Source organism: Rhinatrema bivittatum, chromosome 14 (genome assembly GCF_901001135.1).
Source record: "Rhinatrema bivittatum chromosome 14, aRhiBiv1.1, whole genome shotgun sequence".
Taxonomy (NCBI): Eukaryota; Metazoa; Chordata; class Amphibia; order Gymnophiona; family Rhinatrematidae; genus Rhinatrema; species Rhinatrema bivittatum.
This window is the reverse complement of record NC_042628.1, coordinates 42,878,872-42,896,604: the sequence shown is the minus strand read 5'-3', so window position 1 is coordinate 42,896,604 and position 17,733 is coordinate 42,878,872. Positions and strand designations below refer to the sequence as shown.

General features: G+C 42.1%; 1 protein-coding gene across 3 annotated transcripts in view; it reads left to right on the top strand.

Annotated features, from left to right (window-relative positions):
• C14H16orf71 (chromosome 14 C16orf71 homolog) overlaps positions 1-17,733 on the top strand; it is a 386,375-nt gene that overhangs the window by 63,021 nt on the left and 305,621 nt on the right. For all 3 annotated transcript variants that reach the window (XM_029576717.1, XM_029576716.1, XM_029576718.1), the window contains exons 8-9: positions 5,607-5,981; positions 7,497-7,656. In XM_029576717.1, the coding sequence (XP_029432577.1) occupies positions 5,607-5,981; positions 7,497-7,656 (535 nt within the window). The remainder of the gene's footprint in view (positions 1-5,606; positions 5,982-7,496; positions 7,657-17,733) is intronic.

The window sequence follows — 17,733 nt, the reverse complement described above, 5'->3', positions numbered from 1 at the left end:
TAGAAGGGAGAAGTGCTCTCATCCCAAAGATTGGCTTCAAAGTTACATGCGGCCTACAAAAATGCCCAAAGTGGCTGAGACAAAAGGTTCTGGAAGGATCGGAAGGGTTCTTGGCCTGACTGTTGGCCGCTTAGTCCCATGGAGGAGTCTGAGGATCCCAAGGATTCAGAGGAGCTGGTGGCTGATTCCCCGGTTCCAGATTCCGATCCAGAGATGTCTGGTCTGGAGGAGGTGCCGGAGTGCCAGTGGCCAAGGGATTTGACCTTACAATAGTCAGGTTGTTTTGAAAGGAGGAATTATGGCCTTTGATTCCACATGTGCTTTCAGAATTTGGTATTAAAGTGCCACAGGAAGAGTGTTACCAGGAAGGTGTAGATCCTGCCATGGATGGATTGAGAGGTCCGGTAAAAGCCTTTCCATTCCACAAGTCGGTGAAGAAGCTGGTGGTCAGAGAGTGGGACATTTTGGAGACTGGGCTGAAGGTCAGACGGCAATGGCAAAATTTTTACCCCTTACTGGAGTACACGCTTGAGCTTTTAACACTTTCAAAGGTGGATGTGTCCATATCTGCAGTGACCAAGAAGACGACCATTCCAGTAGCAGGGTCCATAGTGCTGAAAGATGTGCAGGACTGAAAACTGGAGGTTCACCTCAAGATGATTTTTGAGGTTTTGACTTTTAGGCATCCGGGCTGCGGTTTGTAGCAGCTTTATGCAGAGAGCATGTTTGTGCTAGGTCCAGCTCTTGTAGGCAAAGGAGTCTACGTCAGCATCCTCCATTAAGCAGGCTGAGTGCTTGGAAGCAGAGTGGCCTATGTGGCAGATGCGCTATATTACTTAATCAGAATATTTTCCAGGATTATGATGTCAGTGGTTTCAGCCAGGCCGCTGCTGTGGTTGAAAAACTGGTTGACAAATGTTTGGTTGAAATCTCAGTTAGGGGCCTTACCGTTTAAGGGCAAGCTCTTATTCATGGAGTATCTGGAGCAGCTCATGAAACATCTGGGAGAGTTCAAAGGGTATAAGTTGCCAGAGGACAAACTGAAAGGGGGAAAAAGATCTTTTCCTATTCGGTTATGTTTCAGGGTTAATCGGAGGTTTTGACAAAGCAAAGATGGTTCTTTTCAGAGACAGGTCTCAGGCAGGGCCCAGTTCTTTTGTGGTGGGCAAAAGCCCCCAAAAACTTGAGCCAGAGCTCGAGGGGAGGGGACAGGGGCTACATCTGCGCAATGAAATAAAGCCATCCTCTTTCAGCTGTGGGAGGTTGGTTAGCTCTTTTTTATGAAGAGTGGGTTAAAATCACAATGGACAAATGGTTCGAGAGGGGGTAAGAGACGGCTATGTGTTAAAATTTGCTCGACTGGTGAGAGAGCTTTATATCGTCACTTCTCATGCCAAAAAAGTATCAGTTTGCCATATGGTGGACCATTTACAAAGTCTGGGGGCCATAGTGCCAGTTCCCAGAGAGGAACAAAGAAAAGGAAGTTATTCCATATATTTTGTGGTTCTAAAAAAGGAGGGAACTTTCAGACCAATTTTAGACTTGAAAAAGGTAAATGCAGCTCTCAAGGTGCCAAGGTTTTGATGGAGACTGCTACATCTGTTCTGTTGTAGCAGTGGTTTGAAAAGGAGAGTTCCTAGCTTCTGTGTCCTCATGGAGGCTTACCTGCATATTCCAGTCTGGCCAGAGCATCAGGTTCTGTGCCATCATTTTTAATTTTGTGCCCTTCTTTTCGGGCTGGCAACAGCTCCATGTATGTTCACCAAGGTGATGGTGGTGGTGGCAGCAACGCTCAGAAGGGAAGGGGTACTGGTAGACCCATATTTAGACAACTGGCTCATCTGAGCAAAGTCATTGGATCTCTGTCATCAGGCAGTTCAGAGGGTCCTAGAGAGGTTGAGGTCTGTGGGATGGGTGGTGAATTTGTCAGAGTCACTAGACACCATCCCAGTCACTGGAGTAACTTGGAGCTTTTTCAACACCATGATTGGCAAGGTGTTTCTTACAGAGAAAAGATTTGTGAGGTTGCAGAGGCAAGTTTGCCTCTTTCAGCTTATGGTTCCCAATGTGTGAGATTATCTGCAGGTGCTGGGGTCCATGGTATTGATGCTGGAGTTTGTTCCTTGGGATATCGTTCATGTGTGGCCCCTGCAGAGGGTGCTCCTCTCTCGAGGGAACCTGTTGTCTGAGGCTTTTCAAATTCCTCTCCTGCTCAAGGGGGAGTCCAGGTCCAGTCTACCTGGTGCTTGGCTGGGCCAATATGGAATAGGGAATGAACCTGGAAGCCCCAGACTGGGTAGTAATGACCACCGATGCCAATCTATCTGGCTAGGGAGCGGTGTGTCAGGGACAGGTAGCACAGGGCCAGTGGTCTAAGGAGGAAGCTTTATGGTCTATCAATCAATTATAAATGAGGGTGGTACAGTTGGTGTTATTTTCCTTTCTCTTACAGTTAAAAGGCCAGGCTGTGCCTATTCTGTCGAACAATACAACAGCGGTGGCATATATCAACCGGCAGTCAAGGGGTTGCTCACGAAGCACAGGAATTGATGTGCTAGGTGGAGCAATACTTGGCATTCCTAGCAGCATCTCACATAGCTGAAATAGGCAACATGCAGGCAGACTTTCTCAGTCGGCAAAATCTGGACCCTGGAGAATGGGAACTGTCCAAGAAAGTGATGTTCCTCATTCAGTCCAGATGGGGAACTCTTCACATGGATTTGATGGCGTTGAGGCAGAATGTCAAGGCACCTCTGTTTTACAGTTGCAGATGCAAGCACGGAGTTCTACTATGGCCATGGAGATTATGGGCCGGATTTTAAATGCCCTGCGCGCGTAAATCCGGCCGGATTTACGAGCGCAGGGCCGGCGCGCGCAGAGCCCCGGGGCGCGCGTAAGTCCCGGGGCTTTGTAAAAGGGGCGTGTCGGGGACGTGTCCTAAATGGCATGACGTTTCGGGGGCGTGATGCGGCATTGCAGGGGTGGACCCGGGGGCGTGGTCGAGGCCTCCGGACCAGCCCCCGGGTTGGGTGATGGCGTGCCAGCAGCCCGCTGGCAGGCGTAAATCATTCAACAAAGGTAAGGGGGGGGGGGTTTAGATAGGGCCGGGGGGGGGGGGGGGGTTAGGGAGGGGGAGGGGGGGGGGAGGGCGAAGGAAAGTTCCCTCCGAGGCCGCTCCGATTTCGGAGCGGCCTCGGAGGGAACAGGCAGCGCGCACTGGGCTTGGCGCGCGCAGGTTGCACAAATGTGCACCCCCTTGCGCACGCCAACCCCGGATTTTATAAGATACGTGCGTATCTTATAAAATCCAGCGTACTTTTGTTTGCACCTGGTGCGCGAACAAAAGTATGCGCTCATGCAAAATTATAAAATCTACCCCTATGTGTTTCCTCCGTGGCCATTGGTAGGCAAGGAGTTACTTTGAGTGTAGAGGCAGGTGGGCTTAATGATTTTAATGGTACCAGAGTGGCCTTGTTTTCCATGGTTTGCAGACTTGATAAACTTGATGGTAGACAGTCCATTATAGTTAGGTCACCTTCCAGGTCTGCTTTGTCAGGGTCTAATATTTTTGGATCAGGCAGATTGCTTCTGTCTTGTGGCTTGGCTTTTGAAAGGCAACACTTAAGATGTAGAATTATCCTAAGGATGTGAATACCACATTAATGCAGGCCAGATGGTCTTTCACTTCCTTGGCTTATGCCAGGGTGTGGATGGTTTTTGATGCTTGGTGTCTCAAACAGGGTATGCAATCTACTTATGCTTCAGTTTCCCAAATATTGTCCTTTTTGCAGAAGGGTCTTGTTAAAGAGCTAGCTTTTAATTCTCTTCAGGTGTATCTGGCAGCTTTAGGCTATCTTAAGGGTAAGGTGAAGGGGGTTATCTTGACCTCCCATCCAGATATAGTACAGTTCCTAAGAGGGGTGAAGTATTTGTGACCTCCTGTGTTGAAGCTGTGTCCTTAATGGAATATTAATTTGGTTCTTAGGGGGATGTGTGAAGCCTCATTTGAACCACTAAGGAAGGTGACTCTAAAGGATTTAACCCTGAAAGTAATATTTTTGGTGGTGATTAGTTCAGCTCAGAGGCTGTCGGATGTTCAGGCATTGTCTTGTCAAGATCTGTTTTTGCACATTACGGAGTCTGGGGTTTTATTGCACACAATACCCTCCTTCTTTCCAAGTTGACACCACATGTGAGAGAGCTTTGCCTGCTGGATGGTCGGCGGGTATTGCTGAGATATCTTAAGGTGACTAATAGTTCCCAGAGATTGGCTCATCTTTTGATGCTGTGTAATGGGCCCAAGGACTGTAAAGCATTGAAAGCTACGGTTGCACGTTGGTTGAATGAAGCAATTTCATAGGTGTACATTTGCAAGGGTCATCCCATGCAGGAAAGGCTAAGTGCTCATTCGAAGCTGGTGTCACTGCAAGAGAATTGTTGGGCGGCTACTTGGAAGTCATTGCACACTTTCACCAAACATTACCGTTTAGAAGTTTGAGCTCCGGAATCCATGGGGTTGGGGAGAGTGTTCTGTGAGCGGGACAATCTCAGTCCCACCCAGTTTAGGGGAGTTTGGTTATATCCCAGGAGCCTGGACTGATCTGAGGTATGAACAGGAAAGGAAAATTGGTTCTTACTTGGTCATTTTCATTCTTAGAATACTACAGAGCAGTCCAGAGCCTCACCCATTTTGGAAAGTCCACTTGTATTATTAGAATATCATGGTGCAGAGTTGTTTGTTGTGCGTTGGGGCTCCGCCTTCCTCCGGCTCGTTGAGAGGATTGGGTGTCTCTGGTATAGTTTTAGTTATTCTCATCTTGGCTTGGGTACAGATCATACTGAGGGACTGCAAGTGGCACACTAGGTTATATGACAGTATAAGTAAAGCTTTTCTTCTCTGTCTCCATCTGCTGGCAGAGAGGCAAAACCCCAGGCATCTGGACTGATCTGTGCTATTCCAGGAACAAAAATTAGCAGGTAAGAACCAATTTTCCTGTAAGCGTCTTTATTTCACCAAACAGAAATGAAAGCTTGGAAGCATAACATTCCCAAACTCAGTGGATGTCTGCTGCCCTTTCCCCAGGTACAACCTTCTATTTTAAACATCCAGTGGCTAAGCAGTTCTTAGCTTAGGAGCATATTGTTTGTTGGTTTCAAAGTCAGTAATTCCTAGTTCCTTGGGGGAAATATCAAACGTTCTCTCTTTATAAGACCTACACTCAATATATAATACCGATTTTCCCTTGTTCTCTCTCAATAGTAAATGCCCCAAAAAACAAGAAAACCTTACTTTATGCTCACGAATTTATAAGAGCCATCTTTCAGCTTTGGATGCAACTCTCTTGCAGTACAGACCCAATCTGAGTGTCTCTCTCACAAAAGCTTACAACTCTTTCTTTACAGTGCTCTAATTAGAGATTCCTCATGCGACTTGCATCTTTCTTTTGTGTTTTTCTGTCAGTAGCATTTGGCATCTGAAATGACTCCCTTGTACTTCATTCAGTAATTGAGTCCCGCAAAAAGAAAATGTCGTACCAACTACACGAGAGTTGGACAGCTCAGGTGGTAATCTTTTTTCCTGGTTTCATTTTCTTCATCCTTGGCAGGGACTTCACTGGGAAAAGCCTGTTGCTGCAGCAACTCCGCAAAGCTCGGCAAGCAAACTCTGCACCTTGTACTCCCACAATAGTAGCAGACGTTATCCAAGAAGAAATGAGCCAGAATTCAGAACACCTGAAAATAAGCAAGGCACTGAAGATCCGAAGAAAGCGCCACCTGAAAACAAAAGGGGAGGCCAACAAGATCACACCAAAGGATTCAGGGGAGTGTGAAGCAGAGGCTGGGGTTCTACAAGCAACTGGCTCCAAAAGCCCAGAGTCTCATCTGCCTAAAATACCAACCAAGGAACTTGGCTCTCCCGATTCCATGCAGGAAATAGAGTCCGCCTACCTCTCTCTCACTAAAGCGCTGGAATCCTTAAGGTACTAGGATGTCTGTGCACTCACTATAATAATGATTTGTGTGATAACATTACCCTTGTCGGGATTAAATATTTTTAGCTGTGACTTACAGTATGAAATTCATTTTAGATTCCTATGCCAAATTTCTAACACTCAAACATAATGGACGGGCTAGAGAGAACCTGCACCTGTTGCATAATGGCTTGTAATCTGATACTGCTGAGGCCAGAAAAAAATACGTTCTGTTAATGCAATAATATTTGATATCATTGTGACCTGTATGTACTATACAGCATAACATCTATTGCATATAGGGCTGGATTTTCAAAGGATTTACGCATGTAACCGGTCATACGCGCGCCAGGCCTATTTTCAAAAGGCCCGGCGATGCGTGTAAAGCCCCGGGATGTGTGTAAGTCCCGGGCTTGCAAAAAGGGGTGGTCCGGGGGCAAGGAGTGGGTGGGGGCATGGCCAGAGGCCTCCGCATGGCCACTGTGCCAGGGATCGCGCGCTGGCAGTTGGCCAGCGCACGCAACTTTCTTCAGCCCCAGGGTTGAAGTATGTTCTATAACAAAATTAAACCAGAAGAAAAAGGTAAGGGGGGAAATGGCGGGGGAGGTAGGGGAAGGGAAGGTGGGGTGGGGGGTAGGGAAGTTCCCTCTGAGGCTGCTCCAATTACGGAGAGTGCGTGCACATGTACTCCCTCATGCTGTTTTGAAAATCTACCCCATAGTGTATGGCCCAGACACATCTTTCATTTTGAGAATAATGTATCACAGCATTTTTACAAAAGATCTCCACCACCTGTTTGCTTCACCTTGCGTGTGCGCTGTGATATGTTTTATGACTTTACATGACAGTTGCACAAAGATCTTTAAAAGTCACTGCCTGCTGCATGCAAGCTCCTGGTGGCAGTGAGTCTGGGAGAAGGAGAAGGGGGCAGATGGCATGGTGGGCATGATTCCTGCTGAGTATAAAATGCCACTGATGATTTCCATTTCTCCCAGCTCCTAGCCACTTTGGCTGCTAGGGTGGCCTGGTGCAGCCATTCAGGAAATGTGGAAGAGAAAAAGGGGTAAAATATCTAAAATGAAATGAATTAAAATAAAAGCTATTGCTAAATAAGCAACTTTTCTAAAGCCCTTGACAGTGTCACTTCTGAAATTCATAATTGGCATAACTGAATAAAGTCAAAGCCTTCAGATCACCAGATCTGCCATATTGTGCCATCATGTTTACTGAAATCTTTTCCTGTTATAAACCTTATAACAAAGACAATGAAGCCTATAACGAGGATGACCTAACCTCGTTATAATGTAATCAGTTAATTTGCTCAGTTCAATGTATCCTGTTGTTTTCACTGTAAACCGTGGTGAAGGCTTGCTCCAAACTACGATATATAAAAACCGCCAAATAGATAAATAAAATAACATAGAGATTAGCCATAGTCCTTAGAGATTCATGTTCTTAAAATAAAACCTTCTATCCACTGTTCTGAATATACTATCTTGTGTGAGCTCTGTCTGTGATCTGCAGGGCCGAGGAGAAGCCAGAAGTGTTGATCCAGAAAGAGAATCAGATGAAAGACAAACAGAGGCGTCAAAGGCTGCAAGCGCAGCTGGAGAAGCTGAAACCTCGACACTCTGTCTCCGTGAGACAGCCCATGGCAGAGAAGACTCCAGTACTCTTCCACATGGTTAGTAAAACAAAAGCACCAAGACCGTCTTTTCTGTTAGGATAATTAAAACTTGCAACCACAGTTAGATTCATGGCTTCAGGGAGCATCATTCTGTGGAGTGGAAGAAAATAAAGGATTGTCACCGAGGTACAGAACTTGTCATCTGTAGTCATTGGATTGCTTCTGGCTCAAGTGGTAGTATATGAAAGTCAATACCAATAAGGTATTCATCCTCTGGCCGGTTAGCATAATTAATCAGATAAGTTTATCCAGCTATCTTTGCTAGGCTATTCAGTGGTGCATGTGCTATGTTGAATATCCCTGGCAATCTTTATTAAAGTTAGCTGGGTACGTTTATCCGGCTAACTTTAGGTCAGTTGTTTGGCTGTCCTAAAGATATCGGGATATGTTAGCCAGATAATGCTGAAAATCCAGCTAATTTAGCTGGATAGCTGTCTCTGCCCTGGAAGGCCCTCACCCTACCTCCAAGTTAGCTGGATAAAAGGTTATCCAGCTACCTCAGGACTGGTCAGTGCAGAGGGATTTTCAAATCCTGCCATTTGTCTGGCTAAATCCGAATTCAGCCAGGCAAATGACACTGAATAAAGAATTTAATGTCTTTTAGGAAGCCCACGTTGGTAGTCTTAGTCTAGTACTCAGCAGACAGGAGTGTACATCAGTACAATCACCATCACTTATGACACTGTAGTTTAGTCCTAGCAGAGATGCCAAGGATTGTGTGAGCAAATATGGAGTCAGAACTTTCACACCTACACAACTGAGAGAGATTTTTAAGGGTAATTCTCAAAGGATTTTGCCTAGGTAAATACTTATTTCTGTTTGTAAAACTGCATTTTGAAAATTGCACCCACGTATATGAATAAATGTGCACATGCTGTATGAAAGCACGCGCACTTTTAGTAGTAATGCAAAGGAATGGGGCCAGAGGTAGAGAAAGTAAAGTATGTGTGGGTATTTCACTGTGAAGAAGGCTTTGGTATACAGTATGTGCAGGGATTTCCCATATGCTGCCAGACCTGCTGCTTTCAGTTTTCTTTGGTTTCATTAGAGGAGGAGGACATCCTACTTACACCAGTGTTTCTGCCATTTTAGTCCTCTGTAAACTCTGCTGAGATTTTTTGCCTCTTTCAATCTGGTTTTCTTGTTTTGTTCCTACTTAGTCTCACTATTTCATGCTTTTGACATTTTTCAGGTTTTCTTTGTCTTTCATCACCTCCACGCAACTCAATAAATTCTGTCACAGTTTCAGCACTGCTGATCCTTGCCTCATGCTAGCAACTTGGCTGCGGCTTTCTTCTTATAGTGCATCTTCTTCAAAAATTACTTCCTTTGCTTTTGTATTGTCGATATTTTTAAGACAGTGGCCAAGAAGCAAGCCTGTTACTTTGAGGTGCAGAGATTTTGGCACATGAACTAGTTGCAACAATATCTTAGTGCAGAAGCCACATGCAGCAATATCATTGCCTTCACTCAACACTTGTAGCACTCCTCATGACAATTTGTGAAGGACATACTTTGACCTTGCCCAAGCCTTTGCAGACATGCACCAATAGTTCACAGATACTTAACAAGTTTTTCCAGCATAGAAGGATAATTCATGGTCAATAGGCAAAATGACTAGTTAGCGAAAATGGAGCTACAAAGATTAATATTCATATACAGAAGTGACAGCAAAAATGATGCCTCCAATATTTATAATCAAAATGAATAAATTAAACTAGGTCATAAAACTGATAAGGCTTCCAAATCTGATCATACTTAAAATGCTCTCCCTTTAAGTCATATCACAGTTTTTCCGATATCTGCTATATCACAGACTTCAGCCTTCCAATAATCCATGTTAGGATTCATTTTCCAAAATGTAGCAATGGCAAATCTAGCCAATAGAAGAAGTTGGTTTACTAATAGTCTATGTTACAGTGCGACTAATGATTCCTCCCATCTCCCCAATAAACCCAGTGCCTTTGTAATATGGCAGGAAGACCTAAAATATCTGCCACTTTTTATGTGACTTCATTCCAGAAATGTCTGATACCTTGACAAAACCACTATTTCCTCTTCCTTCTGCTCTACCAATCCTGAACCTATGGTTATATCATCTTTTCCAGCACATAGAAGCAGAGTTCATTTTTTTTATATGATGACATCACATGCATTTATGTCATATTTAGAACATATTCTAAATATGTTCTAAATATGATACTACTGATACTATTAGATCTATCTGCTGCCTTCGACACGGTTAACCACACAATTCTCATAGACCAACTATCCAACATAGGCATCATAGGTTCCGCTCTCAATTGGTTTAAGTCCTTCCTGAGCAATAGGTTCTACAAAGTGAAGATAAACATCAAAGAATCCCACCCTGTCCTTTCAGACCAGGGAGTCCCCCAAGGCTCGTCCCTTTCACCTACTCTTATAACATTATACATATTTATTAATTTGGAAACAGTTGGCTGAAATGTAAATATTCTCTTTTTTAATTCCCTCCCCCTTTCTGGTCCTAGTTATTATTCCCTGTTTTTTGTAACTTTCTCACGTCCTAATTATTGTTTTAATATTTTTTAAGTTTCACACTATATTTAATGTTGAATTGGGAAATGTTTATCACTATGTTACTCCCTGCCTCCACACACATGTTAATTGTAAACCGGGTTGATGTGATTCTTATCATGAAACTCGGTATAATAAAAACAATAAATAAAATAATAAATAATACTCTATTCAATATTTACCTCCTCCCTCTCTGCAAACTCCTCACTGACCTCAAACTTACTATCTTTTTGCTGACGACATACAGATCCTCATCCCAATCACGGAGTCCCTTCAAAAAACTATTATCTTCTGGAACGACTGCCTTCATCCTATCAAACACATGCTCTCCAGTCTCAACCTAGTACTGAATGCCAACAAAACAGAGATGCTCTTGATCTCCCAAGACCACTCCACAAACCCACCAAGCCTCATCCATCTTACTACCTCAAACATTAAGATCTCACCAGACGTCAGATATCTAGGAACATGGCTGGACACCCAACTAAACCTAATAAAATGTATAAACACCACCACCAAGGACAGCTTTTATAAACTGCAAGTACTCAAAAAGCTAAAACCCCTACTCCACTTTAACGACTTCCGACTTGTATTACAATCCATTATCCTAACAAAACTCGACTACTGCAACTCCCTCCTACTCGGACTCCCCACGAATTCAATCAAACCTTTACAGATGGTTCAAAACGCGGCTGCCAGAATCCTTACAAACGCAAACAAAAAGGACCACATCACCCCCATCCTCCATAACTTACACTGGCTACCCATCAAACACAAGATCCTCTTCAAAGTCCTGAGCATTATTCATAAGGCCATTCATAACATCGCTCCCATCAATTTGAAGACACAACTTTGTCCATACACATCCACAAGACCCATCAGAAACGCCTATAAAGGCACACTGTACACCCCACCCATAAAAACCTCCCTCGGAAAGCGAGCTTTATCTGTGGCAGGACCCCACCAATGGAATATGCTCCCTCCAGACCTAAGACTTGAACCAAACCACCCTGAATTCAAGAAAAGACTTAAAACCTGGCTCTTCAGCCAAGCGTTCACAGACACATAAACCAACCCCAACTATATCTCGCCACTACCTAGCCCCTTTAAAAATCTCAAATTTACTCCAACATCACTAACCACAATGATCTTAAATGCTCTATTCAAAACCCCCTGGCAACATGTAAAATTCCTGAGAAGAAGCACAGAACCAACTTCTCAACTGATCTAAAGAACAAGTCTGTAAATAAGTTTATTCTGGTTTCTACGTATGTTTCTACTATATGCTTTTTATTATATGCCTTATAATATGTTTTATATTATTTTCATATTTTATATTATATTATATGCTCATTGTATTAGCTCCTTGTTCCATGTTCTATGTAAAGCCTAGGGCACCCATACAAAGCCCATAGTGTTTCATTTCTGTTAAATGTAAACCGAAGAGATTTGTATCTTATACAGGAACTCCGGTATATAAAAATTAAAAATAAATAAATATTCAGCCATTGATCTCTGTCTCTAGCCACTGGATGGGCATTTGAGTTCAGAACTCATCAAATAGAAGGATTTATTTATTAAGAATCAGTCTTATTATTTTCTAAGCATGAGCTTAGAGTTTATATTTGGGCCATGCTCCTGCGAATGTTTCTCCTTCAGTGAAACACACTCAAGCGGCAATTATTTGAGCTCCTTTCCTATATCTTTTTTGTTTTAATTATGCATTTCAAATAAACACAAGAATACCTTGTTACAGAAACATGAGGTAATCAACAGAAATTAAAAACAATATTTCCTATATCTTTATGGCAAGGTAGAGTGTGGACTTGAGCTGCAGGAGATTTGTAGCATAAATAAGAGTATTCATTGCTTTGGTGAGCCACTTTATCACAGTTGTATACTTGATTTTTAGTGTCTTTCTGATTCAATTGCTGAAAAGTCATCACTGTGGAGTTTGCGGCACGAAACGCATATCCTCTGAAGGGAATCTGTATTCTGTTTGCCGCGGTAAATTAGTCACCCGAATTAACTTGGGTTACCCCTACTGCTAAGAAGGTATCCTCTTTAGAGGCTATTGTCATGCAAAAACCTTCACCCAGAACGACTTCTGCCTCCAGAGAGCTGTTAGCTTCAGCCATTATAATGGCTGAATTAGATGCAGTGACTATTTTGAATTATCTCCCGGGATATCATCATGGAGGGGAGGGCCTGTTTCAGGTCAAGGACCTCTCAAACTGCTACTGGGATGGACTTCCATCATGAAACAAAACAGGAAGTTCCTAGCACCAGTGGAGATGCTTTTTTCACCTGAGTTTAAAAAATTTTTGCATCAGGCTTTTCATGCTTTACCAGGTCAGCAAGGTAGCTTAGCTGATCATGGGCAAAGTGATCTTTCAGTTGATGACGTGTCTAAATCTCAAAAAAGAAAGAGATTTGAATTAGCAGAAGCTGTATCAGTCTCCCTAGATATAGATTGTCGATCTTATTTAAGGTATGAAGATGAGTAGTTGGAAGTGGACTAGAATCATTGGAAGAAGGTGAAATTCAGTCAGGAGGGGAAGAAGAGTTTCCCTTGTTTCCCGCACCCTCCTACCCCTCTCCCCAGTTTCTATTATCAGTTTCATTGTAAAGCCCTGTTGGCTACTTATTGTTCCATGGAAACCGATGTGATGTTTTCTTAACGAATGTCGGTATACAAAAACATTAAATAAATAAATAAATAAATAAGAGGAACAGATTAGGTTATTCCGTAAAGAGGAAGTGTCCAGCAGGTTTCTTCAATATTATATCTTGAAGATGAGAAATTTGAAGAGACTCCAAGTTCAGATCCAATTTTGAGAGATACATGGAAGACAGTTTCTACTTTTCCTTTGCATCCGGATAGTGAGGCTATGATTATGTCTGAGTAGGAATCTGCTGAGGCTGGCAATAGGGGTCTAATAATTTTCAGTAGGCTGTATCTATGCCACCAGAGGTTCTGGATTGACTTTTTCAACAACAAAATGTGGATGTGATAGTGGCAGCAGTAGCCAGAAGCACTACTATCCCTATAGAGGGGAGTGCAACTCTATGGGATTTGCAAGATAGGAAATTACAGTCAGTCCTTAAGCATCTTGTTTCTGCAGGCTCTTCTGTGCTTCAGGGAGCAGTTTGCGCTAGTTATGTCTTCAGATGTTTGCTCCATTGAATTCAGCTTGAAAGCACTGCAAAACTAGAGTCAGCAACGGCTTATTTATCTGATGCGTTATACGACATTATTAGAATTTCAGCTCTCTCTGTAGAAGCTAGATGTCTTCTGTGGTTAAGAAATTGGTGTGCAGCCTCATGGTCAAAGTCTAGACTTTAATGTTTACCCTTTAAAGGTAAATATTTTTTTGGTGAGGAGCTGGACCATCTGATAAAGAATCTGGGTGATTCAAAAGTTCAGAGATTACCTGAAAATAAAGTCAGACCCAGTTTTCAGCTGTATCGGGGTCATAGTCAATTTATGTAAGCTAAGCAATATAGACCTCGTAAGTGAGGAAATCCTCAGTTTATGAGAGGTAAAAGTAGGTCTCAGTTCTTTCGGGGCTCAAGAAAACTGAGCAGCGATCCTACCCGGCCCTCCTGTTTTTCACAGAGTACACAATGAAGCCCAGAAGATTCATTTTCTTGGGGAAGCATATAGGGGGCAGGTTGCAGGCTTTCCTCGGGGAAGGGATCCGCATTACCTCAGATCAATGGTTTTGGATATAATTAATTCAACATGCATATGCTCCAGAATTAAGAAGGTTGGTAAGAGATCATTATGTTACCTCACCTGCCCATACCCCAGTCAAGATTGCTGCAATTCATTGGATATTGAACAAATTGATTCAGTTGCAGCCAATTCATCAGGTTCCTAGCAGGGAATGTCAAATGAGGTATGATTCCAAAGAAGAATGGTTCTTTCACACCCATTTTGGATCTGAAAGCCATGAATCAGATTATATATATTCCTCAATTCCACATGGAATCTCTTCACACAGTGATCATTACAGTGCGCAAAGGTGAATTTTTATCATCCCTCGATCTAAAATAGACTTATTTTCATATTCCAATGAAACTAGGTTTCCAAAAACGTCTCAGTTTTTGTATAATCGGCCAACATTATCAGCTTGTTGCCTTGCCTTTTGGGCTGGCGACAGCGCCAAGACCTTTATGAAAGTTATGATTGCAGTAGCTGCCTTTTTAAGAAGGAAGGGCATCTTGGTTCATCCTTATTTGGATGATTGGCTAATAAGAGCCAAATTGTTTACCAAGGGAGTAGTATCAACTGAAGTGGTAGTCTCTTTGATCCAATGGTTAGGTTGGGTAATCAATTTTGCAAAAAGTCATTTGCAGCCCTTTCAGACTATAGAACATCTAGAACATTATTCAACACATCTGCTGGTATAGTATACCTACCACAAAAGAGAATTTCAAAGATTTGTGCCCAGGTGAAAAGTTTTTAGAACAGCTTCTAGAAACAATAGCATTGACTTTGGAGTTAGTACCTTGGGCAAGAGCTCATGAGATCTCTACAGATTTCACTTCTTTCCAGATGGAAGCCACAACTTCAGGGTTATGAAGTACACCTTCCATTGTCCACTGAAATTCGATTGCCTCTAAAATGGTGGACTCATCTTCCGAATTTTCAAAAAGGAATGCCCTTGGAAAGCCCAGACTGGGTTTAACTGACAACAGTTGCCAGTTTAACAGGTTCGGGCGCACATTACAAGAGTCATTATGCTCAGAGCCTCTGGAGCCAGGGCGAGATCCGGTGGTCTACAAATCAGCTAGAGATCAGAGGCATCAATATACATGTGGGTATATTCCTGACATCCAGCATTTGGAGGAAGAGTTGGTCCTTTTTTTTTTTAACATCACCTCTACATATGACATCATTAGAATCCTACATGCTAGAGTTCTATGCCTCCAGCTACCCAACACATTTTAAGAACCTCCTTCAAGGTAAGGCAGTGAGTATCTTATGCGTCAATGCAACAGCAGTTGCATATATAAACAAGCAGGATGGGACACACAGTCAGGAGATTTCAGAAGAGACAGATCTTTTGTTCGCATGGGCCGAGAATTACCTGATACAGTTGTCAATTCGAAACATGGCAGGTCAGATAAATGTTCAGGCAGATTATCTCAGTTGGAATGTAATAGATCCTGGCGAGTGGGAATAAGTCAGGAGGCCTACTTTCAAATAGTGCAAAGTTGGGGTCCACATCAGATAGATCTGATGACTTCTAGTCAAAACAGAAAAGTGAAAAGGTTTTACAGTCGATGCAGTAGGCAGTGAAGCGATAGATGCTTTTCAGCAAAGCTGGTGGGCATACAAATTTCTGTATCTTTTTCCTCCATGTCCACTTATGGCAATTGTGTTAAGGAAAATAGAAAAGGAAAGAGCACCCAACTGGCCACGAAGTCCATGGTATGCAGACCTAAGGAAGTTATTAATAGATCAGCCTCTACATCTGCCACAAGTCAAGGGTCTTCTATATCAGAGGTCTGTAGAGATGGAAGATCCAACTCCATTCTTGCTTACAGCCTAGCTATTGAAATGGCAAGGGTAGCAAAGAAAGGTTACTCTCCCTCAGTGATTACTATGATGTTACATTCTAAAAAGAGATCCACTTCTTTATCTTATATAAGAATGTGGCACATTTTTGAGGAGTTTTGCAGGAACAGATATATTTCCTTAGGGTGCGCAAATAGGGGATATTCTCACCTTTTTCAGTGTGGATTGGACAAAAATGAAAATGTAACTTTAAATTCTTTGAAGGATGAGTTAGCTGCCATTTCTTGTTTTCGTGGACAAATAAAGGGTAGTTTGATTTCTTCCCATATGGATATTTCCCATTTTCTTAGTGGGGTGAAACATATTCATCCACCGATCAGAACTGTTTTTTCTCATTGAAATTTAAATCTAGTTTTGCAAGTTTTATCTAGACCTCCTTTTGAACCTTTAGATCAATCAGCAATAAAGGAAATCAATGCATCATTCTTCCTGCTTTTAACAGTAGTGATGTAAAATAGATTTAGAATTATTAAAGTGTCTAAATTACCTTGAGAAACTAAAGATTTCAAGGCTTCTATTGTAAGGTGGTTAGAGAGAGAGAGAGTGCATCTTAATAGGGTGAATAGGACTCTCTATATAAGTAGCACTGTAGATGGGCACATTCAACTCAGGGTGGTTTAGGGGGGTGGTGTTGTATACACAGTCAGAGGAAATAACTACAGATTTGACATCACTGCATTGTACAAATCAACTCCTCTTGTTGTACCTTTCATTGATTCAAATGACAAAAGTTCTTCAGTTATATCAAATTTGCAGTTGATTCCTCTAAACTGTGTATGCAACACACCCCCCCCCCCCAAACCCACCCTGAGTTGAATGTGCCCATCTACAGTGCTACTTATATAGAGAGTTCTATTCACCCTATTAAAGTGCTTTCACTCTCTTGCTCTCTCTCTCTCTTTCTGCGACACAATAATGGCTGCAGTTGTGTGCTAAAAACATTTTCACACCAGTAACACAAGAACAACGCAAAGAAAAAAAGTGTAATTATTTTGGACAATAAATCCCGTGTTACTGTGCGCTACTCTACCTCATTTCGTGCTAGCAGACCCTCATTTCCATTATCTTCTTCCAAACTCCTCCCACGTGCACACTAAATGTAAAATGTACATACTAAGGTGCATTGCACTATTTATCGCACTCGTTAGAACCGTTTAACGCGCATTCGGGCCCTAACATATTTTGATGAATGACCCGGAGCGATTGACCTTCCTTCAATTTTAAAGAGAGCATATTAAAGTAAGCTGTGACAATGCAAGATAAGACTTACAAAAGTTTTTATTTTTATCACTTTTATTAGTACTGTTTTGTTTTATCTGATAATGCTGTTTATTTTTAGGATTTAAGTTTTTTGGTAGTTGATATAGCTTTGACAATAGTAAATTCGCTGAATATGTTCTAAATATAACAAATCAGCAATAGGAAAGGAAATGTCAATCTGTATGCCGTTTCCCAATTAAGTTGGTTAATAATTTTTTAGTTTTCTATTTTTTTTTTATTTTTTATATATATATATCTATATCTAGCCGCATCAGCAAGCCTGTCGGCGTGTACTTTCTTATGATATTTCAAACGAAAGCCGCCCGGACTTCTAATCATTTGCGGCAGTCCTTGATATTCTTTTGTTATATAGTTATTACTAAAGCTTTTCATTAAATCATTAATAAATTCACAAATGTGCAGTAATCTATTCCAACACAGTTCACTCCTCGTAGAGCATGTTTTCTCAAAACGCAGTGTGTTGACAAAGTCAGATCTTAGTTCAAGAGTAAGAGCTACTCTTGAACTAAGATCTGACTTTGTCAACACACTGCGTTTTGAGAAAACATGCTCTACGAGGAGTGAACTGTGTTGGAATAGATTACTGCACATTTGTGAATTTATTAATGATTTAATGAAAAGCTTTAGTAATAACTATATAACAAAAGAAT